The sequence below is a fragment of the Octodon degus genome, unplaced genomic scaffold (assembly GCF_000260255.1).
Source record: "Octodon degus isolate 3935 unplaced genomic scaffold, OctDeg1.0 scaffold00034, whole genome shotgun sequence".
Lineage (NCBI taxonomy): Eukaryota > Metazoa > Chordata > Mammalia > Rodentia > Octodontidae > Octodon > Octodon degus.
In genome coordinates this window covers 14,595,543-14,620,414 of record NW_004524610.1, presented here as the reverse complement: position 1 = coordinate 14,620,414, position 24,872 = coordinate 14,595,543, and the positions used below count along the sequence as shown (strand labels likewise).

General features: G+C 40.3%; 1 protein-coding gene across 3 annotated transcripts in view; it reads left to right on the top strand.

Moving 5' to 3' along the window:
* Med23 (mediator complex subunit 23) overlaps window positions 1–24,872 on the top strand; it is a 50,961-nt gene that overhangs the window by 297 nt on the left and 25,792 nt on the right. Inside the window, exons 2-15 of one of the 3 annotated variants that reach the window (XM_004630311.2) lie at window positions 65–96; window positions 233–320; window positions 2,868–2,992; window positions 5,586–5,697; window positions 7,139–7,237; window positions 8,250–8,351; window positions 9,052–9,121; window positions 10,088–10,200; window positions 13,061–13,156; window positions 13,710–13,727; window positions 19,181–19,381; window positions 21,455–21,598; window positions 22,789–22,934; window positions 23,906–24,151. In XM_004630311.2, coding sequence (XP_004630368.1) covers window positions 65–96; window positions 233–320; window positions 2,868–2,992; window positions 5,586–5,697; window positions 7,139–7,237; window positions 8,250–8,351; window positions 9,052–9,121; window positions 10,088–10,200; window positions 13,061–13,156; window positions 13,710–13,727; window positions 19,181–19,381; window positions 21,455–21,598; window positions 22,789–22,934; window positions 23,906–24,151 — 1,592 coding nt within the window. The remainder of the gene's footprint in view (window positions 1–64; window positions 97–232; window positions 321–2,867; window positions 2,993–5,585; window positions 5,698–7,138; window positions 7,238–8,249; window positions 8,352–9,051; window positions 9,122–10,087; window positions 10,201–13,060; window positions 13,157–13,709; window positions 13,728–19,180; window positions 19,382–21,454; window positions 21,599–22,788; window positions 22,935–23,905; window positions 24,152–24,872) is intronic. The other 2 variants (XM_023714205.1, XM_023714204.1) reach the window with 2 other exon arrangements.

Genomic DNA, 24,872 nt, shown 5'->3' with positions numbered 1-24,872 from the left:
CGGCCCCGCCCCGTTCTTCCGATTCTTCGTTCCATGTTTGAATTTTTTGGTTTTATTTTTGCAGAAAACAGAAATAATAGAAGAAGCGTTCCCCGGGTGAGTATGCAGACGGCGCGTCGTGGAGTTCTGCGAGCTCGTGTTGGTCGTGGAGGTTCTGAGAGCCACGGGAGGGAGGGGGGTTGAGTTCCCTGCTTGTTTAAGATAGCAAGTAATGTGCTTTGTGTTTTGATAGTATGTTTATGGATACACCTGAAGACGAGAAAACCAAACTAATTAGCTGTTTGAGCGCCTTCAGACAGTTCTGGAGTGGACTCTCCCAGGTGAGTCCGGCGCCGGTGAAGGCGAGAGCGGCGGGCAGGTGGGCCTGGCATGAGGTTTCCGAAGCATCCCTCCACCCGCGTCTGCAGGGTTTGTCCTACTTTGCATTTCCACCGACAAAGCAGAAGGACTCCTTTTGCTGCGCATTTTCTCAAGCATTTATTATTATTGTATAGTTGGGTTCAAATCAGGTTTGATGGGCACATTTTAGATATACATATGATCACGTCCACCATAGAGAATTTGCATCCGTACATGATGATGTAACTTATTTTTTTCGCTATTCTCCTATTACTTGAAGGTATTCTTTCTTTTTTTTTGTGCCCACCTAAGGGGCGGGGCTGGTGCAGCATGTGGTGCCGGGATCAAACTGCGCTTTGCCTAAGCCTGCCTAAGCAGGGGCTTCAGACCGCTGAGCTGTTTCGCCGGCCCCTCTTTGTGGAGTCTTAGCATTGTTTTAATTCACACTTTTCTGATGGCCAGAGATGGTGAACATTTCTTATTTATTTATTTATTCTGGCAGAATCGGGGGGATTGAACTCAGGCCCTTGCGCTTGCCAGGGAAGCGTTTATTCCACTGAGCCATCTCCCCAGCCCCCCATTTCATGTCTATTGACCCTTTGTATTTCTTCTGAGAAATGTCTGTTCATTTCAATTGTCTGTTTTAAAATTTGGTCTTTTATGGGGGGTCTAATTTTTTTGAGTTCTTTGTACATTCTAGATATTAGTCCTCTGTCCTTAAAATAGCTGGCCAATTATTTTTCTCCATTTTGTATTGTTGTTTCCTTTTGATAGGCAGAAGATTTTTAATTTAATTCCATCCCATTTCATATTCTTTCTTTTTTTTAATTTAGGGCAGGGTCTACAAGGTGTACTGGGTTTCACTATGTAGATCAGATTTGTAGTGGTTCTCCTGTTTTCAGCCTCCCACGTGCTGGGATTACAGGCAGGCTCCACCATGCACAGTCTTAGTCACCATCTTGAGGGTGAGGCCATCGTGGTGCCTGCGTGCTGCCTAAGCAGATGCAGTAATCCTCGGAGCTATCTGGCCAGCCCCATTGATATTATTTCTTAAGCCATTAGGATTCTGTTCAAAAAGTCCTTGCCTATGCCTAGGTCTTCAAGAGTTGTACCTATTTCACCTCTTACCAGATTAGGTATTTCTGATTTATTATTTAGATGTTGGGTCCTCTCTGATTTTAGTTTAGTGCATAGTGAGAGATATGGATGTGGATTCAACTTCATGCATGTGGAAAGCTAGCTTTCCAGCGCCATTTGTTAGAGACCGTTTTTTCGTCCAATGTCATTTTGGTCCCTCTGTCAAAGATTAGGTAGCTGAACGTGCCTGGAGTTGTGTCCTGTTCCACTGACATACATGTCTGGTTATTTTGCCAGCACCACGGTATCCTAATCAGAAAATGGGAGATATTTTAAAATTTTTCTCCCATAATGATGGACATGGTACCCCCCCCCCATTATCTGAGTACTTAGCAAGCTGAGGCAGAAAGAACACCATGACTCTGAGCCCTGCCTAAGGACTTTGTGGTTCAAGGACAGCCTGAACTCAACAAGACCCTGTCTCAAAAACCAAACAAACAAAAATATGAAACTAAAAATCTGCCTTAGGTTAATTAAAGTTGTTTTATCCTGTTTTGATTTATTTGAAATATTTCAAAACAGCTGTTGCTTTCTCATAAAAGATAATTTCATCTTTTACTCAACAAAAGCACATCATTGAGTGAAAAGTAACAAAGATACTATAGTGAAGATACTACAATAAGAATTTGAACATTCTATAACGAGGATACACAGACATGGTAGTAAAAATGGGGAAAGAATAAATAAACTTAATGTCAAAGAAATCAGAAAACATATCCATGGCAAAGAACAAATACACTGTCCTTTAGGAGCTTGTGTTCCGTTTGTACATTACCTCCTCAGGCTGTCCTGCAGGTAGGGAAATGACCTCTGTTTGTGTGAGCCACTGGTGGTAAGATTTTCACTCTGACAGGGATCGTGGAACCAGTACATTCATGTCTTAAATTTTTGTTTTGAACTAAGTGTGGCAATACATTCCTGTCATCCCAGTGCCTGGGAGGGTGAAGCAGGTAGATCGCCACAGTTTGAGGCCCACATGAATTACATAGCAAGACCCTGTCTGGAAAAAATATATATATATCAGTATCAAAGTTTTAAGTATAATATAGCAAATACTGAATCTGAATTGTTCTCGCCTTTTTAAGAAATTATTTCCATCCATTGATGTTAATTGTGAAGTATTATTTATTTGTTTATTCATTTGTTTTTGGTTTATTTGAACCGAGGTCTTGCCATGCAGTTTAGGCTGGCCTTGAACTCACTATGTAACCCAGCCTGGCCTTGAACTTGTGGTGATCTTCCTGCCTCAGCATCCTGAGTACTGGAATTGCAGATATGTGCCACCATTCCCAGTGTTAGTGAAGTATTTTATGGTCTGAGTATATTGCCATTTGTTTGTTATAGAAATGTAACTTCCAAGCTAATGTAAAATTGTTCTCTTAACTTTGTAGGAGTCTCATGAGCAGTGCATCCAATGGATTGTTAAATTTATCCATGGCCAGCATAGTCCTAAAAGAATTTCTTTCCTTTATGACTGCTTGGCAATGGCTGTTGAGACTGGGCTTCTGCCACCCAGGTACGTGTGTGTGTGTGTGTGTGTGTGTGTGTGTGTGTGTGTTTTAATGAAGCCTGGGCAAGTTCATATAACTAAATAAAAGTGAACTCTTCTACTGGGCGATAGCCCAGCAGAATCTGGAGCAAGTACCTGCTGATGAACAGCTGTTACTGTTATCACCCGAAGTCAGGCCTCGTGTGTCTTTGGCCGTTTTTATCACTTCATACTGTTCCTCAGACAGAAAAGCTTTCCTTATTGGACATAAGACTGCAGGGGATGGAGAGATTGCTTAGTGGAATAGGCGCTTCCCTGGCAAGGATGAGGGCCTGAGTTCATTCCCCGTTTCTGCAAAAAAAAAAAAAACCAAAAGACTAAGCAGGAAGCTATGATACTGACCTACCCATCCACTGTTGTCTGTATTATACTTGACTGTGGTTTGATAGTATTACATTGTCAGACTAGGAAAGCTGGAAAAGTAAAGTGGCTTTAGTTTTATTGAATGACGATTGGCCTTATTCGTTGACAGCTTTCCTAACAATGGTTAGTAACTTGTGTCAGGTTTTGACATCTGTTTCAGGAACTTGGTGGTATGTTTACATGTTGGAAGTTTTGTTTAATTCTGTGGTATTTTTTTTTTTTTTAATTCTATGGTATTTCTAAATCAGTTTGTTGAAATAAGTTCAGCAAATGGTTAAAAAAAAATCCTACAGCAAGCTGAAAATATTTCTTAAACAAATTGGGAGATAATTTAAATTCAGATACTTTGTTTTTTTTATTTTTTGTGGTTTTTTTTGTATTTTAGGGAAGCATCTGCAGGGCGTTCAGGGTCTTACTACTAGATCGGATTCGTAGTGATCTGCCTGTTTACAGCCTCCCAAGAGCTGGGATTACAGGCTCACACCACCACACCCAGTCTCAATCTCAGTCTTAGCTTGCCCTGGGGGTGGGGCCGGCACAGCAGGCCCTATGCCTGCTTGCAGGTGCTTTAATCAGCTGAGCTATTTGGCCGGCCCTCAGATACTTTATATATGTGACTGTATTAACCCTTTATACTGTCTTATATCAGTTTTAGTGGGAATAAAAGAAGAGGTAGAGACAATGTATTGGTGGTTTATGCACTGTCATAAGGGCAAATAGATTGTAAGTTGCCTAAGTAGTATACTTAAAAGCTTTCCACATACCTGCCACCTAGATACATCCCACTGGTGGGTAAACGTACCAGTAAGTTTGAACAAGCCAAATAATTTTTTTAAAGTAAATTTTGGGACTGAGCTGAGCTCGTTGTAGAAGGATAAAAGAATGAAGAAGTGAGGCTCGCCAGTGAGGACTGGGTTTTCAGGGTAGCTGTTTTTAGTGTCCTTAATTACAGCAGGCTGTGGCAAGGACAGGAGTTGTGACCTCGCACCTCTGGTGGACCTGGGCACAGGTTAGCTGGTCCTACACACGTCCCCCTCTGTGCTTTCTCATATCGTATGGAAGAGGTAGGCGGGAAGTCATTCTTCATCCTTTTGCCATAGGTCCAGGGCTGCGTGGCTCTCAGGAGAGGGAAATGTAGGCTCTCCCTTTACCTTTTAAGGAGTCTCAGTGTCAGATTTCAGAAGAGCATAAGGGGCTGGTTGTAGCTGCCCACACCTGTAATCCCAGGACTCAGAAGGCTAAGGAAGGAGGATTGTTGTGAGTTCAAGGCCAGCCTAGGCTACACAGTAAACTCAGGGACAGCCTGGACTGTATAGGGAGACCTAGATTTTAATGGGAATTCAAGAAGGGTAAAAACAGTGTATAAGTGGTTTACATATTGTTGGAATTGCAAAGAGATTGTAAATTGCATAAACACTACACTCAAGGGCTGGTGAGGTAGCTCAGCAGTCTAAAGTGCCTCTTTAGATAAGCTCAGGCAAGTGTACAAGGGACTGCGGTTTGATCCCTGGTGCCACATGCCATGCCAGCCCTGACCCCAGGGTGAGCTGAGCCAGCCACAAAAAAAAAAAAAAATTACTAAAAATAAAATACATTCAAGACTATTCCATAGGACCGGTTAGATAGCTCAGTAGACTAAGCAGCTGCTTATGCAAATGGAGGGACTGGGGTTCAATCCCTGGTACCACATACCTTCCCTCCCTAACCCCAGACATGCTGAGCCAGCCACCCAGACTAGGTGTGGTGGTACATGCCTGTAATCCTAGCACTGGGCCAGCTAAAACAGGAGGATCACTGCTAGTCCAAGCTGTGCAGTGAGACCCTGTACCAAATACATTTTTAAAAAGACCATTTCAGACCCAGTCTCAGAAAAGAGCACTTTGGATTACAAAACTTGGCATAGCCGTGTTGGAAAAAGTACAGTCTGCCACCAGCTAAAAGCTTTTTAGTAGATTTTTTTTTCCAAGTAAAAGTTTTTAGTAAAAATATATAATGAAGATCATTTAGTTCTACTTGGTATTTTATCTCTTATACAAGTAAAACATGTAAAAATAGGTCCCTGAAAATATAGTCAGGTACACTGACTTCATGAAACTCACTTGCTCACTGAGATGTCCCCAGGCACGCACGAGCCCAGGCCTGGAGGACGTGCACAGCCCCTGGCTGCTCCCTGAAGCGTGTGTTCCCTCTCTTCCAGGATGGTCTGTGAGTCCCTCATAAACTCGGACACTCTCGAATGGGAACGAACACAGCTGTGGGCCTTAACATTTAAACTGGTCCGGAAAATAATCGGGGGTGTGGATTACAAGGTATGTTTTTTCATTGCCAAAAGTAGTTATTTTCAGACCTGATGAACTCTTCAGAGCGATACCTGATTTTTGAGTAAGAGAAATCAAGCAAGGTCACTTTCATGACTTGTCTAATGTTTAATGTATTTTTCCTAAAGGAGTTAAAATGTTTTAACTGTGTTCCCTTCTTGTCTGCTGGCCTCCCAGTATTAAAGTACGGGTGGTCAATAAAATGGGAGTCTCACCACGCATTCTGTGTCCCGCCCCCGCAAGGCCGCAGTGCTGGACTCCTTGTACGCATCCCTGTGGAACCTCTGTGTGGGATTGAGGAGGGGTGCAGACCTACCACCCCACAGCCTTGGCTTCCTGCAGGCTTGTGTCTCTGATTAGTGTCTTTATCTTGTCTTTGACTCTTATTTTTTTGTTTTATTTTGCTTTTGAGTCAGGATCTGGCTATGTAGTCCATGCTGGCTTTGAATTCACTGTGCAGCCCAAACTCACCTCAGAGCCACAGCAGTGCTTCTGCCTCAGCCTCCTGCGTGCTGGGATTCCAGATATGGGCCACCATGCCCAGTGACACTCTGCTCTCGACTGAAATCAGCTGCACCTGCTAGCTTGGGAGAGCTGCAAAAGATGTTCTGTGTCTTCAAGTGACTTTTTTTACTGTTCTTTTTCAGAGTTTTTAATTCTTGACCTTATGCTTTATGTCTGCATTCTTTCCAATCTGAAGTGATGTAATGACTAAGCAGATAATTATTTAAATCATGATTTATCTCATATTCATTCTGAGGAGCTTTTTCTGATTATTTTCTCTTTCCTCTGACTTACACAGTTTGTGGTTTGTGCCTTCTACTTATTTGTGTAGTCCATGTATCTGCCCTGCTTCTACAAGTGCACAGGGCCCACTAAATTTCTTCTGTGTGTCAGGGCATACAGCTGGTAGTGAGGGATACATGGAGACGCTTAGCAGAATAACTTTAGGGATGCACTTGAGGGGTTGAAGGATGTGCTATTGAAAAGGAGAATTAAGTTAGAGTACGCTGAAAAGAGTGTGTGGACAGAGTCTGCTGAAAGCTTAGCACAGCCGCCTGTGGTTTCACTGTCCAGGTCCTGTTCAGATTGACTTCTGCCCGGGGCACAAGGGAAGCTTCGTGGGCCTTGAGCAGTAGAAACTCTTCGAAGGTGTGGAGGGCCAGAAACGTGCAGGAAGGAGCGCAGGATGTTGTTTCTAAGTGACTTACCTCACATTGTAGGACGTGAATTGGGAATTCTGTTTTGGAGCATGACTCTTGTTTTGGGTTAGTGTTGGGAACTTAAATGCTAACTCTGATGTAAAATTTTAAAGCTTTGACCTTGAAAGAGTGTGTAATAGTGAAACCTTCAAAAGTTCTGGCTGTCATGAAGGCATTACTTGATTTTAACCCATGTCTTTTTCTTTTCTTTTTCTTTTTTGTCATATCAGGGTGTTCGAGATCTCTTAAAAGCAATTTTGGAGAAAATCTTGACAATACCTAATACAGTGAGCTCTGCTGTTGTACAGCAGCTTCTGGCAGCCAGAGAGGTATCTAGATGTTTATCAGATTGGCTCCCCGCATCCTTAAAAAAGTCTGGTTTCGGCCAGGCGTGGTGGCACATACCTGTAATCTCAGCTCTTGGGAGGCTGAGATAGGAAGATCACTGAGTTTGAGGCCAGCCTGGGCTCCATAGCAAGATCCTATATCAAAAAATAAAACAAAGGTCTGGTTTTGTTTAGGTCTTGGTTCTTAAAACTTATTATGGTTTGTGGATCATATTATTTCTTCTATAAGAGATTTTTTTATTTTTATCCTTTTTCTTTTTGAGATAGGGTCTTGCTATGCAGTTCAGGCTCACTTGTAGCCCAGTCTGGTCTCTGGTCTTAAACTTAGAACGATCCTCCTGCCTCAGCCTCCCTTGTGCTGGGATTACTTCATGCACCGCCAAACCCAGCCTACCATTTGTATTCATAATGATGGGTTTTCAACTTTATTTTATTTAAAAATGAAATTTTAATTTCTGGTTTTTAATTATATAAAAACAATATAAATGTTAAAGTATTCTGAAACATTGTAAGACATCAATTTGTGAACCACTTAAACTATTTCTGCTTTATAATTAATGTTGCAGTAATTATTATTTTGGTCTGTTCTCCTAAATCAATGAATATGTAAAGTATTTTAAAGGTGTTTATTAAGTATCCACAATCCACTGGTGTTTATTATCCTTCATTTTTAGGCTTTCTTAATATTCTTTAAATAAATTCTGTGCTAATCTTTTGTTTAACTGAGAAGATTCTATATTTACATATATGTGTGTGTGTATTTACACACGTACTTGTGTGGTGAACTCTTCAAATCCATTCTCTTAGTGATTTTCAGGCATGCCCTGTGGTCTGTGCACTGTGCAATTGTTGGAGTGTAGTCCTCATTAGCTGAGGCGGTGTCCTTCGTCTAGCGTCTTCCCAGAAAGCAGTCCTTCAGTTTGTCCTGTTGCTCTCTTGCCTCCTGCTGTGAGCACGTGGGATGGTGACAGCATGGTTGCCTTTGGTTCCTCAGGTGATCGCGTACATCCTGGAGAGAAACGCCTGCCTGCTGCCAGCCTACTTTGCAGTCACCGAGATCAGGAAACTGTATCCTGAGGGAAAGCTTCCGCACTGGGTACATGTCAGATGTCTAGAAGTTTAATAGAGATTAGAAAATATTTATATTAACTTTGCTTCTATGCTTGATTTATCTTTTATGGACCAGGGCTTGATTGACTCCAAGCCTTCTATGCTTATATTAAAATGCTTACTTTCATCTGTAGATAACAAGTACACTTTGATTTTTTTTTTTTTTTTTTACTTCATATTTATTTTAGGGAAGGGTCTACAGAGTGTTCAGGGTCCTTCTACTAGATCAGACTCGTAGTGATCCACCTGTTTACAGCCTCCCAAGAGCTGGGATTACAGGCACGCGCCACCACGCCCAGTCTCAATCACTGCCTCAGCCAGCGTGATCGAACCTCTGGCCCTTCAAGCAGGCGCTTTAATCCACTGAGCTATTTGGCTGACCCTTAACAAGTACACTTCTGAACTGTACATTTCATTTTTCTGCTGGTCAGTTGAGACATTTTTATGTCATCAGTGACACAGCTTTCTGAAATAGCCAAGGACACAGTAGTATAACTTGGTTTTATTCAGGGACGGATGAGTTGGTAAGTAATTGTTTGGAAGAAAAAAAAGAGAACCAAATCTGAGTAATGACCTTGCATCGGATGCCTGCCATTGTACTAGCTATTTTCCAATATTATTTGCATAGTGAGGTGACCCCTCAATTCAGGGTCTTTTTATGCTTATCCTTTTTCTTTCTTTCTTAGTTACTTGGAAACCTAGTGTCTGACTTTGTGGACACCTTCAGACCCACGGCGAGGATAAACTCCATTTGTGGTAGGATATAACTGTGTTAAAGAGGGCCCGAGTTCTGCTGATCTTTTTCTGTGCTCTGAGCACAGCACCTTTGTACTGAGACGCCTCCTCGGCCTTTTTTTTTTTTTTTTAATCTTGAGAGATAGCCTGGCTGGGCAGCTTAGCCAGTACTGAGTCAGTACTAAGACCATCTCTTGATTGTGATGATGAAGTAGGAGTTTTTTTTTTTTTTTAAATCTTTTTGAGACAGGGTCTCACTGTATAGTTCAGGCTGGCTTGAGCTCACTTTGAAGCCCAGGCTGGTCTTAAAGTCACAGTGAGCTTCTTACCTCAGCTTCCTGACAGGCGTGCGCCATCACACCTGGCGAAGCAGTTTTTGAGAAGGATAATTTTGAGTTCAATTTAAGATTTGTAGAATTTGAGGTACCAGTGGATAGCCAAGTGACACAGTGTGCTGCTGGCTGTTAGCTGTGCGAGCTGAGGGTCACATGCTCCATCTGAGGCTGTAGGGATGTCCTGGATAACAGTAATCCCACGGGCCCGAGGCTGGAGTCTCAAAGTGTCTGCACTGGAAAGAGCTGGGCCATCTTGTCAGAACTGTGAGCTTTGTGGGCTGCCACAGCTACTCACTCAGCTCTGCCACTCTATTCTACTGTCAGAGCAGCAAGAGAAGTTTTGGCCTGTAGATTATAGTTTATAGATCTGTGGCATAGACCTTGAGACAAAATGCAGCCTTTTTGAGTTTGGAAGCTCTGAACAAATTCATCTTGAACCATCAGGATGAAATAAAATCAGAAAATTCCTCCATTTCAATTTTTTTAAAACCTTAGGTTTTTTTTTAAGGAATGGTTTATTTTGCTCTTTAAAGCCGTGTTTAAGCTAGGACCTAGTTCAGCATATGCATTTGTTAAGTACTTGTGGCATGAATGGTGGGGCCAGCATTTCTGGGTTCACATTTACTTAAACACATTCTTGTAATATGTACAGGCCGCTGCAGTCTCCTGCCAGTTGTAAATAACTCAGGCGCCATTTGTAATTCTTGGAAATTAGATCCTGCAACTCTTCGTTTTCCTTTGAAAGGCCTTTTGCCATATGACAAGGTATGTTACAAAGGGTAATCAACTTCCTCGTGTAATAGCCTGCATCCTAGATTGCAGGAAGTGTGACACGAACTGCCTCTCCATGGTTTGCAGGTGTCAGGATTTCAGTGAAGATAGTTTGTAGTGTATAACATCGTGCCATGTCCAAGTACACCTTGTTGGTGCTGTCGTGTCCCTGTGCAGCCCTTCAGCTCTGTGGAGGTAGAGCTTTCAAGTTTTAAACTGACTCCAAGTCCAGGGTCCCATATTAAAGAAAGAGAAGAACCAGAATTTGAGCTCATCTGATTCTGGGATCCATATTGCCAACCCCTATGCTATCAAGTCATTTGTATTCCAAATTTAGAAATATTTATGTTTTTTCTCTTTTAGGAGAGTGAAAATGCTCTTCCTTCTTTAGATTTCTGAGCAGAAAATTCTTTCCATTCAGTGATGCTTAAAAGTTATAGGATTGTATCACAAGTCCTGTTTTGATGTTTGTTTTCGAGGGAAGAGGGTTTGCTTTCTGACCACCGGAGTTTTGGTTCCCTTGAAGGAGCCCTGTTCCTTCTAGACTGTTGCATTGATGAGCAGTGTTGCCGACTGGATTGCTGCTTTTTGGGGTATACTTGCTCCCCTCCTTTTAATGAGGACTTTTGTTTTTTGGTTTTGGCCTTTTTTTTTGAGACAAGACCTTGCTAGGTAGCCCGGGCTGGCCTTGAATTCACTGTGTAGCCCAGGCTGGCCTTGAGCTTAAGATCCTGCCTCAGCATCCTGAGTGCTGGGATTGGTGTGTGCCTTCACACACAGCTAATTAATACTCTGGATCTTCTGCAGGACCCTTCTTTTTTTGATCATTTTTGGTTTGAAGTTGAGACTGTCTGAGAATAGAATTTTTTTTTTTTTTTTTTTTTGAGTGTTTCTAGCAGTATACAATATATAGTGATTATGCAATGCTTGTACATGTACATATTGCAGCTCAATCCTTTTCTTACAAATGTAGCTACATTAAATCAACTCGTGGTATAAAAACTGTATAAAGTAGAACCTTACTTTAAAATGACCCAAGGAACCCCTTAATCTAGTGCTTGCAGTGGATGTTATGTCCCTATCCACCTTCATAGACACTTGACTATTTAAATGAAGAAAGGTGCAGAATCCTGAGATGTTCTGGTAACTGGGCTGAATTGAGAAATTGCAGCCTGGTAAGAATCCCTATAAAAGAAAAAGGAAACAGTTTGAAGAAGTTTAGGGAGTAACTTTTCCAAGGTTTTACCTCATCATCACCATAGCAGAGTTTCCAAAGATGATGTTGAACTCAGGCCATAAGCATCCCTCCCGTCCTCATGTGTCCCTGCCCGCAACAGCGAGTGAAAACATGCCAGTGTGCAAGTGCTGCCAGAAGTAACCCTTGACTTGGCTGGGTCAAAACACTTCAGCTGGGCCTGGTGGTGCGCATCTATAACCCAGTGCTCCAGAAGCAGGAGGATCTCTGCGAGTTCAAGGTCAGCCTGGACTAGGTAGCCAGACCCTGTCTTTATTTTTTATTTATTTATTTTTTTGGCGGAACCGGGGATTGAACTCAGGCCCTTGTACTTGCCAGGGAAGCGCTTATTCTACTGAGCCATCTCCCCAGCCCCTAGACCCTGTCTTAAACCCAAAAAAAGTACAAGTTAATATTTTAAAATCAGTAAATCTATATTTGAGCTACATGAACAGATATAAATAGGCATGTAAATAGTGTCATCTACTTCTGTAAAAGTATTTAAATTCAAGGAAGATACTTTGATGATCTTTTGTTGTTACTAGTTTTTTCTTTTTCCTTTTTTTTTTAATTTATTTGTTTATTTATTTATTTATGTGTGTTTGGCCAGCTCAGCCCACCAGGGGGCGGGGCTGGCTGGCATGTGGTGCTGGGGGATTGAACCGTGGTCCCTGTGCTTTGCTTAGCTTAGCTTAGCTTGTTCTAAGTTGGTGCTTTAGACCACTTAGCCATCTCACCAGCCCTTTTTTTTTTTTTTTTTTTTTTTGTCTTTTGAGATAAGATCTCACTGTGTAGTGCAGGCTGGCCTTGAACTCACTTATATAGCCAAGGCTGGCCTCAAACTCAGCCTCTGGAGTGCTGGAACTCCAGGTGTGTGCCACCAAGCCCAGCCATTTTGGCAGTCTTATAGGGAAATAATTACAGTTATAGGACAGTTAGAGGACTGATAAGCTTGCATTCAAGGTACACTGGATAAAATGACTACTCTGAAGAGGATTTTAGTTTAGTTTAGTTTTGTTTTGTTTTGGCGGAACTGGGGATTGAACTCAGGCCCTTGCACTTGCCAGGGAAGCGCTTATTCTACTGAACCATCTCCCTAGCCCTGAGGATGTGAGTTTTAAAATATACCTTTCTCATAGTTTTTATAAACTAGATTTTGTGATCAGAATTTGCAAGCTTATAAACCAAGACTCCTATGGAAAATTGACTTAGGTTTCCACAGAAAGGACACAAACAGCTTAAGGAGGCCTCTTTGTCAGAACCATTATCACCTATGACAAAAATTATATAAATAGCCACTGTGAGATTTTCAACTTGAAAACATATACCTTTTATGTTTTCAGGAAAGTGGAGCAGGAACTGCACTGGGGAGGGGATCAAATTCTAGTGTCCCTATTATTTTTCCTTCTGTGTGACCTTACTAACTTCCTCTGTTGTGAAATGAGGGGTGTCAGTGGGTTAATGGAAAGCACTAAAATCCTGTAATTTTTTTTCTGCAAGATTCTGCTGGCCATGGGAAGGTAACAAGTGCCTTTAGAAGACTTTTAAGCCCAATTTAAATAATTTCAAGTAACAGTTACTTTTCTCTTGAAGCAATAATTTTTTTCATTTTCTTTGAAGGATCTGTTTGAACCACAGACTGCTTTGTTGAGATATGTATTGGAACAGCCTTATTCCAGGGATATGGTCTGCAATATGCTAGGTTTAAATAAGCAGGTACTGTATGCTGGAAACCTGGTATAATCTGCATAGAATCTGCACTATTCTTTTCTCTTTTCTTTGCTGTAGCTGACTGAGCAAAACAGTTAAAAACTCTTTGGTGACTTTTTTTGAACTACGTAGTATATTGAACAATGTATTATTTTGATCATTTATATACAGCTTTAAGAATGTTTAAATTAAAAAGGCGATATTTTTAAAGTTGGTTAATTTTGCATTGCTTTTTTTTCTATAAGGCCAGTTTCAAGCATACCTTTTGCCAGAGAAACCTACACATGACTTAACCATAATTTTTGCCCTTTTTTTTGTTGGGGTGTTTTATATTTTTTGTAACCCTAGTATCTTCAGCGTGGCCGCCTTGGTGATTTTTTTTTTTTTTTCTTTTTTCTTTTTTGATATGTGTGTGTTCTTGGTGGTTTAACATGTGGGAGGGTTTGTGCTGACTCTGGGTTCCTTGAGGCTGGCCTCATAGTCACTGTTTTGTCTTCTTTTTTTCTTCCTTTATTTTTGTTCTGTCCTGTCTTGTCCTGCCCATCCTCCAATGCTCTAGACCTTGAACATTGCTCAGGTACGTTCACAACCTTACTGTTGTATTGTGACTAACGATACGCTGGCCGCTTTGTAGCCACTGATTCCACTTAGAGAATACGTGTGTGGTCGGGGCTTGAAATTGGCAGGACCATGCTGAGACCAAGGCCACTGAAACATTTCTTCTTGGGATATGAGAGTTATTTTTGGTGAATGGTTTTTTGTTTTTTTTTTTTTCTTTTTTTGGTGTTTGTTTTTTTCTATTGTGTTTTTTCTTTTTCTTTTTTTTTCTTTTTTTTTTCAAGAAAGAGACAACACCTGGCACTCAGTTACGCCTGTCACTTTTTGATGGGTTCTTTTTCCTTCCCACTCCATTTTATTGTTTTCCTACTTTAGGGCTAACGTTAGCCTGGTGGGATTTTCAAGATGGAAAGATTTGGGATAGCCTCTGTCTTTCCTGACTACTAAAATAAAACCACAACAAAAATGCTTATGTTGCTTTGCCTTAAAACAAAAACATTAAAACAAAGAAAAAAAAAAAGTACTTCAATAGATATGCCACTTGTAAAAGTTGGAGTGGTAAACTATACAGGGAAGGCTTTTTTGGACACGGGGATTGACTGATACATGTCACACCCATAGGTGACCCCGCACCTCTGGACGCACGCTTGTCTCTGTCAGTCTTGCCAGACGTGTCCTCATCTGCACGCAGGCTCCTCCGCTGCAGCCCTGTGGAGGGTGACACCGCGGCCACACCTTGTCAGCCCACTCTTGTGCAGTCCCAAGTCTGTTCCAGGACTTTGCACCTTGGGATTTTAAGCAAAATAGTGGTTCCAGTTCTTTTTGATAAAATATTTTTGAGCCCAACATATTAAAACAGACCAGCTTTTTGATTTTAAAAAGACATTCTTGTCGAGGTTATATAAAATAGCGTTCCTGTTTGCAATACTATAGTGAAGGTTGTGCCAGTGCTTCCATTTATAAAGCCCTATTTTTAAGGACATATAGCTTGGCCATAAAACTTGCTCAGTGTTGAAACTTTGCATGCCAAACCTCACCCCAGTAGCAATATCTCTTATTATTTTAAGTTTTTTCTTCTGAAAAATTGACCACGTTTCCTTGTTTGGAAAAGCCTCTGTACTTGTGACACTGAAACTGCTTCACCACTAGAATACCTGACAGTTGCCTTCTGTAATCTGCCACTTTAACATCTTAGTACCAAGTCATTAATTCCGATCAGCTTTCTCTTGAGTTAGAGGTAAGTATTCAGCTAACTTGGGAAGAATGCTTCATACAATGTCTTAACAGTAATTTTTCTTATGAACATTAAGCCATACCTGACTCGATTTTTTTACAGTTTGGTGGAGAAATGTGCTCATGGTCCTTGGAGCCACGAGTGCCTTCCCCCAGAGTTTAGCTGTCCATGGTGTTTTTTCTTCTGGGGGGCAGGTCTTCTCAAAATGGAAATTGTCAAAAACAATTCCAAAAACAGTATTTCTGATCTGATCATTTTAATAACAAGTTTCAACCTAAAAAAAGTTTATGACTAAGACATAAATCCATAAAAAATAAAGTTTATAATGGAAATGCTGACAGAACATTAATACTGGTTCCACTGTAGTGTAACATTGTCAAAATTCACACTTCATCAGTAATTGTTTTTTCATAGGAAATGATATAGCAAGGGACTCATAGATGGAAGATAATATGCTAAACTGATTTGATATATTTTCTTTACCTACTGGAAAGTAGATTCTAAAAATGAGACTATAAAATATAAAAAGCTTATGATTAAAGATAACCAAGTCATCACAACTTTTATCATGACAGAACTATACCTTGTACTATACTTTCTTATCTTTTCTCTAGCAATGCAAAAACTTTTTAAGCTCTGTTATATTGCATTTTCCAGTAGGAATTGGGCTGTATTTTATTCTAAAATTGGTGATAGTCAGGTTATAAATAGCCCAGGCCTATAACCAGCAAGGTGGACTACTGAACTTCAACTCACAGTGGAAAAATATTTTAATATGATCATATATATTAGTTTGTATTATTTTCTGCTAAATAAAAATACTTGTTTAAAATAAATCAGATCCACATCTCCAGCTCTTAGGTAATATGCATGAACTCTGCTACTATAAGACAGTTTACTCTAAAACCAATCAGTCAGTTTCTCTTTAAAATAACCTTGAAAGTTCTCTGGCTCTGATTGGCAGCTTCCCTGGGTAAAGCAGATAATTCATAAATGTCATTAAAAGAAATATTTCCAGCTTGAGGGCCAGGGAGATAGCGGCATAAGCACCTGTCTGGCAAGTATAAGGTCCTGAGCTCAATCCCTGGTACCAAACCAAACAAGCAAAAAAGAAAAAACCCAACTAAGAAATATTTCCAGCTGGGAATATAGCTTGGCGGTTTAAGCACCTGCCTGGCATGTGCAAGGACCCGGGTTCGATCCCTGGTTCCACATACCATGCCAGCCCTGGAACCCTGAGCACGCTGTACTGGCAACTGAAACTGGACTTGGAGGCACATGTCAGTAACCAGCACTGGGGAGGCTGAAGCAGGAGAATCACTATGGGTCTGAGCTGTGTACCAAAACCCGGTACCAAGTTAATTAATTAAAGATTTAAAAAAAAAAATTTTAAAGAAATTTTTGCATCCCAACCTGACCTGAATTGTTTTAAAGTTGAGATAGAGCACTGACATAATTTGAATTAATATAAGCCCTCTTAGTGTATCTAGCATGTTAAGTTTTCACAGCCAAAGCCGTGACAAGATAATGATTGTATGAAAAGTGTCAGATGCCACTCCATATGAGATATGGGATACTAAGAATGAACAACAGTATCCTTGCCAGTGGACACAGTGGTAGGAAGGGAGTCAGGCAAACAAGCAAAGGTTAATGTTAGTGTTTCTCTTAGTGCCTACGCCTGACATTCAGCTTTTACCAAAGCTAAAAATTCAGTTATGTTCAGTACAATTTGGGGTATGATGTGGAAATAGAATTGTTACAATGCTGAGTTTAGCCATTATTGTTACAATAGGCTTTAACTAAATATACATACAGATATGATGTAAACAAAAGCTTAACTACATGTCGGTATTTTGCAGCCTTAAATTGATCGTTACCCTCAGAAAACAGGAAGTGCCAGTGGTCATCACTGACATGCAGAATTAGCTTAGCCTAGTGACTGATCATTTTATTCATAGATCATTAAATTGCTTTACAAATATTTATTTATTCTACTTTATAAAACAATCTGCTGTGTGTTAAGAATCTTAATTTTAATGTATCTTTTTACTTGCAAATTAAAGCAGTAGGTATCTTTCAAAAGCAGCAGGTCAGATAATTTTATATTTCAGACTTCTTTGGTAGCTAAGCAACATGCTTAAAAGGCAGTCTTTAAACTTGGCTTTAGAGCCTGGGAGATGGCTCAGTGGGATAAGCACTTCCCTGGCAAGCGCAAGGGCCTGAGTTCAATCCCCGGTTCTGCAAAAAATAAAATAAATAAATAAACTTGGCTTTAGAGATATCCTTGGTTTTATCCAAAACCCTCTGGGAAATTTGTAGTTAATCCTGATAACTATGCAGCTACCATGACATTTCAGGGCTTTAACAGAGTAGTTGGGGAGAATCTTGAGTCACAGCTGACATATCTTGAATAGTCCTGAGCTTTAACTGTAAGCTTCCCAGTTTTTACTTTGTCAAAAGTGTAGGCTGTTTTTGGTTTTTGTTTTCCTCTTTAAATTATTAACTGTTGGACTGTCATGATACACCTAAAAAAACAGGTGAGAATTTAGTTCTTTTTTTAAAGAAAAAAATAGCTAAAACTAAAAAGGGAAACATAAAAGTGACTCAGGTGCAGAGTACCAATTTTATCCAGTGTACTCTTTTTTTTTTTTTTTCCTGCAGTAGATTGATGAGCTACCACCAAAGATGAAGAAAAAGATTACAAATCAGTTAGTTTCCAGAGTGGAAGCAAATTCTCATCACCTGTGAAAAATTCCTACTGGAAATCCTGGCTTTCTTTCTTTTCACAAATTTTCCTGACTTGTACACTTGAATGATCTCACTCTAAATTTGTGTTGTCTGACACATTCCTTAGGTTGTTGGTGGTTGGCAGAACTAGTGAATTTCAAGCCCTGTACACAGTAGTTTTGCATGCTGATTTCAGAAATAGTCTGTAGTGTTGTCTGTTGCACCCTGCTCTGCTGCAAAATGACAGTTACCTTCGGAGGAACAGTACTGTAGTCTCAAGCGGTGGTGTTAATCTTGCTCTTCGTAAACCTGTAGTGTGGTTGGTTGAACCGTGATCATGGCCTTGTGTTTCGGAAAGAATACGAAGCAACCGTTAATGCTTCCTGTTTGGGTAGATGTCTGTTGTATCTGCATGTGTGAAGAAAGTGCAGCCCTATTGGAGCTTTACAACTTGGAGCTGGCAAGGAGCATGCAAAAGGGGATGCCATCCATTGTTTTGTTTATTTCCAGATTTGTCCCCACTTTGCATTTTTTTCTCTAAATTTAAAGAAATATCCCTTTTTCATGGCAAAAGATTGGTAATTACATCTAAAGTTTGGGGTAAAGTATCTGTGTTAGTAATTGTATTCATTGAAAGGCTTGTGCCTGCCTTTAAAGGAAAAATAAATGGCTTTTAAAATGTGGCTTAACATACTGCTTTTGGTTAAAAAAAGTATAGATCTATATATATATATATATACATATGTATATATAAGTATATATATATGTATATATGTATATATTTTTTAAATCACTTTAAAATCATAAACCTTTTTGCCTCTAGAAAGGGAAGTTGCATTTTCATTATTAGTGTTTAAACTCAGTTCTTTTTTCTTGTTTTAGATTTTAAAATGATCTAATTTAAAATTAAAGCTGCATTATGTCTGTTTTCCAGGGAGAAAGAACAGAGATTAACTTTGAGATCAATGTTTTTTGTTAACTGGGGAGGAAGTTTCAGTTTTCCTATGATTATTACCACACAGTGAAAAATGGCTATTTAGATTAATCTATAAATTTGGGGCTTGTTACTTTCCAATGAATAGATTCACATACTGTGTTATTTGTTCTTTCTTAATATTCAATCTGGAAACTTAGGGCTTTCATCTTTTGAGCTAAATTGTAATATTAATACTGTTTTTCCCATTTTGTTTGACAATATTTTTCCCAAAAGATAAATGCAGTTTTCTATTGTATTTTCCTCTTGTCAAATTGGAGTAGTGATTTCCGTTGTAGAAGTCGAAACTGAATGGGAAATCTGTTTTTTAGAGGACCTAACAATAACTTTTTTATGAAACTCTTCCTCTGTGCTACTGAGACACGATGCAGCTTTAATAGACTAAATCTAACCGTAACTCCCTGAGTTCAACTTCATTCCATGCTTCTCAGCCTGTTAGTACGTTAGCGCTCGTTGCTGGGGATGTGAGACTTAAGCGGGAGGCTTGTGGAATACTGTGTCCACTCTCTGCCCACAGCACAAGCAGCGCTGCCCTGTGCTGGAGGACCAGCTGGTGGACCTGGTGGTGTATGCCATGGAGCGCTCGGAGACTGAGGAGAAGTTTGACGACGGGGGCACCAGCCAGCTCCTGTGGCAGCATCTCTCCAGCCAGCTCATTTTCTTTGTGCTTTTCCAGTTTGCCAGCTTTCCGCACATGGTCCTCTCTCTTCATCAGAAGGTAGGTCCCGTGCCTGCAGCCAGCCCACTTCACCTGCTGCCTACCCTGGTGTGGTTTAGAGTGGTGTGGGCACCACTAGCAGTTTCAGAAGTGGCAGGACTTGGAGTCCTCATAGCTGCTCTGTTCAGGACTCTCATGATTTTTTTTTTCTTTCTGGTTATTGGATTCAGTCGTTCATTCTGCTTACTCACATTGAGGGCCAGGAACTACAACCTGAGAAGACCCTCTCGTGCCCCCGAGAAGCGCCTCACTAGCAGGAGATGTTTGTATGAACAGTTCGATGAGTGTCATGGTTGGCATCTTGTAAGCGTGTTTTCCTGGGTTGGCATGCAAGGGAGTAGTCCCTAATAAAAAGTCAAGATGTATGTGAATAATGTTGAAATTTGCCAAGAGGAAAAAAGAGCAAAATATTTTCCTAGCAGTAAGGTCATTATTTGGAAAGGGATTGAGATGTGTGAGAACTGGAATGAAAAACAACAGGGGAAATGGTGGTAGGAAGAAGACAGGAAGGCAAAGAGAGACTTGAAAAGCTTACTTAGTGGGCCGGGGAGATGGCTCAGTGGGATAAGCGCTTCCCTGGCAAGCGCAAGGGCCTGAGTTCAATCCCCAGTTCTGGAAAAAAAAAAAGCTTTACTCAGCCTGTTTATTTATATTTATTATTTTAAAAAATTCTTATTTGGGATTGTGTGTTTAGAATAGATGACAGCATTCTCATAGCAGCTGTGTAAGCATGTTCATTTACTGAGAGATTCCATGTATTTCGGCAGCAGTGAGAAGAGAGGCATCACTCTTACATAGTTGTAAACTTCAGTAACAGCCCTGTGGAGAAAGCTGGTAGTGTGATGATAGATATGGCAGCACCAGAGACGAGACAAATCACGAGCAAGATCATTGCAGTGGGCCAGGAGTGGATGCTGAAGGCCCACCCAGGTGGGAGAGGAAGAGGGCGCGTGCGGTGAGAGACGTGTGCAGCCCAGGTGACAGGCAGGTACGGGAGGATCAGCAGGCTTTGCTTCCTGCTTCCTGCATGGACAGGACAGCACACCCACAGAAGGGAAGAGAAGCACGCAAGGGAGCTTGGGAAAGGCTGGCTTCAGTCACAAGGTTGTAGGTACACCGAGTGGAGCTGTGACATTCTGCAGCGTAGGTTACTGTGGGAAGCGCAAGGGTTTCTGTCAAAGCTGCTCAGGTCTTTGAATCATCACAGCCCTGTCCTCACCACTGGTTTCTCTTTAATTTCTGTAAACCAGGAAATGTGTTTTATGAAAACCAGTCCTTGAGGGTTTTAAATTTTTAAAATGATTTAACAAAAAAATTATATAACAATGCATTTGGTTTGATGCGGTACTTTTAGTAAGAAATATCCCATAATCGCTCTTCATTTTTTCTTGTTTTTTGAGTCGGGGGGTCTCTGCAGTTCAGGCTGGCTTTAAACTCACTTTGTAGCCCAACATGGCCTTGGACTTGGCGCAGTCTTGCTGCCTCACTTCCTGGGTGCTGGGATTCCAAGTGTGGACCACTAGGCCCGGTTCAGTCTGAATTCTTAAGCACACAAAATCAATTAAATTATATTTTGAAGCACTGAATTTTTGGTATGCATAGTTATTTTGAAAAGAAGAAAAACATATATTCGTGAGCTTTTCATTGCTCTGACAAGATACCTGATACAAACAGCTTGCAAGGAGGAAAGGTTTCCTTTAGCTCATAGTTTCAGAGGTTTCTGCCTTGGTTCTTGGGCCTGTTGCTCTGTGCCTGTGGTGAGGCGGTGCCTTGTTGTGGGATCAGGAGGCAACAGAAACCCGGGCTCTCGGGCTGGGGGCGCGGTGTGACCTGACTTCCTCCGTGAGGGCCACTTCCTTCCACCCTTAGTATATGTGCTGCCAAAGCACGCAGAGATGCACTTTTTAAGGCTTCATCGTCCCCGCAGCGCCATCCACTAGGGACTGAGACTTGGGGCACATTTCAGATCCAGACGATAGCATCAGGGTTTTCCTTTAAAACAACAAATCCTGAGGCTCCGCACCCACCCTTGCAGCAGCCGTGTGTACAGTGGCCCTTCACCATCTCTTGCAGTTGGCAGGGCGAGGACTGATTAAAGGCAGAGACCATCTGATGTGGGTTCTCCTGCAGTTTATCTCCGGAAGTATTCAGAAAAATGCCCTCGCTGACTTTCTCCCTGTCATGAAGCTCTTTGATCTTCTGTACCCAGAGAAAGAGGTAAGTTTTACTGATGGTTAACAATGGGATGAGTCAACGACATCTGGTTCACATTTAAGGGTTTTACTATGCATTTTGTTTTGTTCCTTAAAAAGCACTGGATTTGAGTCAGTTTGTTCCCCCAATTTTGTGATTAACTCTTATCATTTACCTATAAAGAGATTGAACTAGGTTATTTCTAAAGTTGATCCAAAATCACAATTATCTAATGTAACATGCTCCTTTTCTACACTCTTGAGTAGGTCTGTAGCCTTTGAAGGGAATAACATTGTTTTAATCGATACAAAGTAATGGATGGCAAAACAAGTGTTAGTTAATACCTGTTTTCTGCTGCCAGTGATTCTTAATAGCCTGTCTCCCAAGTGTTTTGTTGTACAAAGTGATCAAAAATGAAATGTATTTTTTGGTTGTCATTTTTTAGAAATATTTCTAATGGAGAACTTAAAAAATAGGGTGAATAGAGCAGTAAACCTCCATGTTCCTATCATCTAGAAATACTCTTGTTTCATTTTCTTCTTTTTTTGTTAATTATAGACAATTTTAAAGCAAATTCTGGACATCCATATCCTTTGACCCATTAATATTCAGTTTGCTTAACAGTAGTCACTTAGACTGGGCGGGTGGAGAGGCTACAGGGATTTAACCCAAGAACTTTGCTGGTAAATCAAAACAGGCCAAGTGAGAGGTCTTATAATGGTTTTAAAGTTTTGTGGCTATTAGAGGTTTTGCTTTGTATTATTGGACAAAACCATTGCGACTAAATTAAAATGCGATATTTTAAAAAGATGTGCCAGAAAAGCATTACTAAAATATATGCAATTAAAAATCTAATTCTTACTGGGCATAGTGACCCATGCCTGCAGTCCCAGCACTCGGGAGGCTGAAGCAGGACGATCACTGCACGTTCGAGGCCAACCTGGGCTGCAAAGTGAGTTGAAGGCCATCCTGAACTGCGTAGTGAAACCCTGTTAAAAAAGACCAAAAAAAAAGCTGGGTGTGGTGGCACATGGCTGTAATCCCAGCACTCGGGAAGCTGAGGCAGGAGCATCATTGTGAGCTTGAGACAAGTGTGGGCTACAAAGTGAGCCCAGGACCAGCCTGAACTGCATAGGAAGAGCCTATCTCAAAAAGACCAAAAAAAAAAATTTTTTTGAATTCTTTCTTACAACATGCTAATTGTTATTTTTTAGTATATCCCAGTTCCTGATATTAACAAACCCCAGTCAACTCATGCCTTTGCAATGACTTGTATTTGGATTCATCTAAACAGAAAAGCCCAAAATGACAACTCCAAGCTACAGATTCCAATCCCGCATTCACTGAAACTGCACCATGAGTAAGTTTTTTTGCTTAATGGTTAATACTCTTGTCTAATAAACACAGGACAGTAGACTAATGCTGGTCTCAGTGTTTAGGAGATGCCTGGAAAGCTACCCACCTCCTCTTGAGGTGATGCTGAATATTTAATGTGTCAGAGCCGGAGCATTGACTCAAAGCTGCATCAGGAAACAAGGGGCAGATTCACTAATCTGCTTCTATGTGTTTGCATGTGTAGAGCTGGGTTTTTAATCTAACAGCTAATCTTTGTTTTTACCTGTTGCATTTCAAAGTTACTGCATCAGGGGCTGGAGACATAGCTCAGTGCCATAAGCGCCTGCCTGGCGAGCATAGGGTCCGGAGTTCAATCCCTGATACCAAAAAATAAAATAAAATTCAATACATAAAAAGTTACTACATCAGTTGAGTGACTTATATGCAAGCATATGAAACTTGGGTGTTTAGGGTTTGAACTTGATGACAGAACATGTTTCACTCCCGGGGCCACATACACTCAGCTGCACCTCTGCGTAAGTGGTGGGATGCTGCAAATCGCTGAAGCCCCTACCAGCTCCCACCAGGCTCCCCAGATGAGAAGGTGGGGTTTCATTCTGTGAGGTAACTGTAATTGTCCCCTCAGGGCCTCTATAGTGAAAGCATATGTTGTGTTTTAGCAGACAGGCAATAAACAATCCTAGTTCATGGATTTGTGAATTATTTTTTCACTCTGAAACTTAGCCCAAGTAGTGCTTATATGTATATGGTATGTACTTAGCAAAATATTCATTAATTTTTAACTTACAATTATTTAGGCTTTTTCTGAAATACTACACAGTTTTTAGGTATGTTTGCCTTGGTACTTCACACAAAACATGTAACACGAATAAAAATGGTAGTATTAGTAAGTGATTGCATAAAATTGAGCTTTTTAAAAATGCAAGTTAACTTTGGAAATTTTGTTCTTTCTGTTTAATGAATGTGAATTTTTAGGTTCCTCCAGCAAAGTCTGAGAAATAAAAGCTTACAGATGAATGACTATAAAATTGCCCTGCTGTGTAATGCATACTCTACAAACTCAGAATGTTTTACGCTGCCCATGGGTGCTCTAGTAGAAACTATATATGGAAACGGCATCATGAGAATACCTCTCCCTGGAACGAGCTGTCTGGCTTCAGGGTCTGTAACTCCATTGCCGATGAACCTGCTGGATTCTTTAACGGTTCATGCCAAGATGAGGTGTGTTCTTTTTATTTGACTCCATGTCTGGGAATTGCTATCAGGATAGTGTTAATTGGGTTTCATGGTTGTCTAAGTTTTATGATCAGATACATTTTAAATAATTAGTATTTATTTTGTTATAAAGGTGAATGTTGTTAATTTTAGAAATTCTAGATAACACAAATAAAATAATTGCCTTAAATTTCCATCAGAAATATTTATTATAAGATTGTTTTATGTTAGTACTTTATGAATGTGGCTACATATGTACAGTTTATTTTTGTTTTTACAAAAATGGACTTTTTACTCTATAGGCCCTGTACCAAATACATGATTTTGTTCTTCCTACAAATATAATCAAACACTTTTCATTTGTTTTCCAAAAATAATTTTTAAATTGCTCCAAGCTTTTAATGCATCTATGCCTAGTGGTTTATTTTTTATTTTTTTAAATGTCTCCAAAATTTTATTCAAAAGTACTTTTAAAATAAGGACAAATTTGAAGGAATTTTGCGACTGAACACCAAGATTTGTTATGATGCTTTAGGGCCTGAAGCATGAAATTAAAAATGACTAATATTGCCTAGTGGTTTAAACAGTTCCACATTGTTGAGTGAGGAGATTTTTCAGTGTCTTATTATTATAAAGATGACAGTGAAGACTATGGGAATTTTTGTACCATCATCCATAATATTTTCTTTTAACTTTTTTTTTTTTTTTTTTTTTTTTTTTTTTTTTT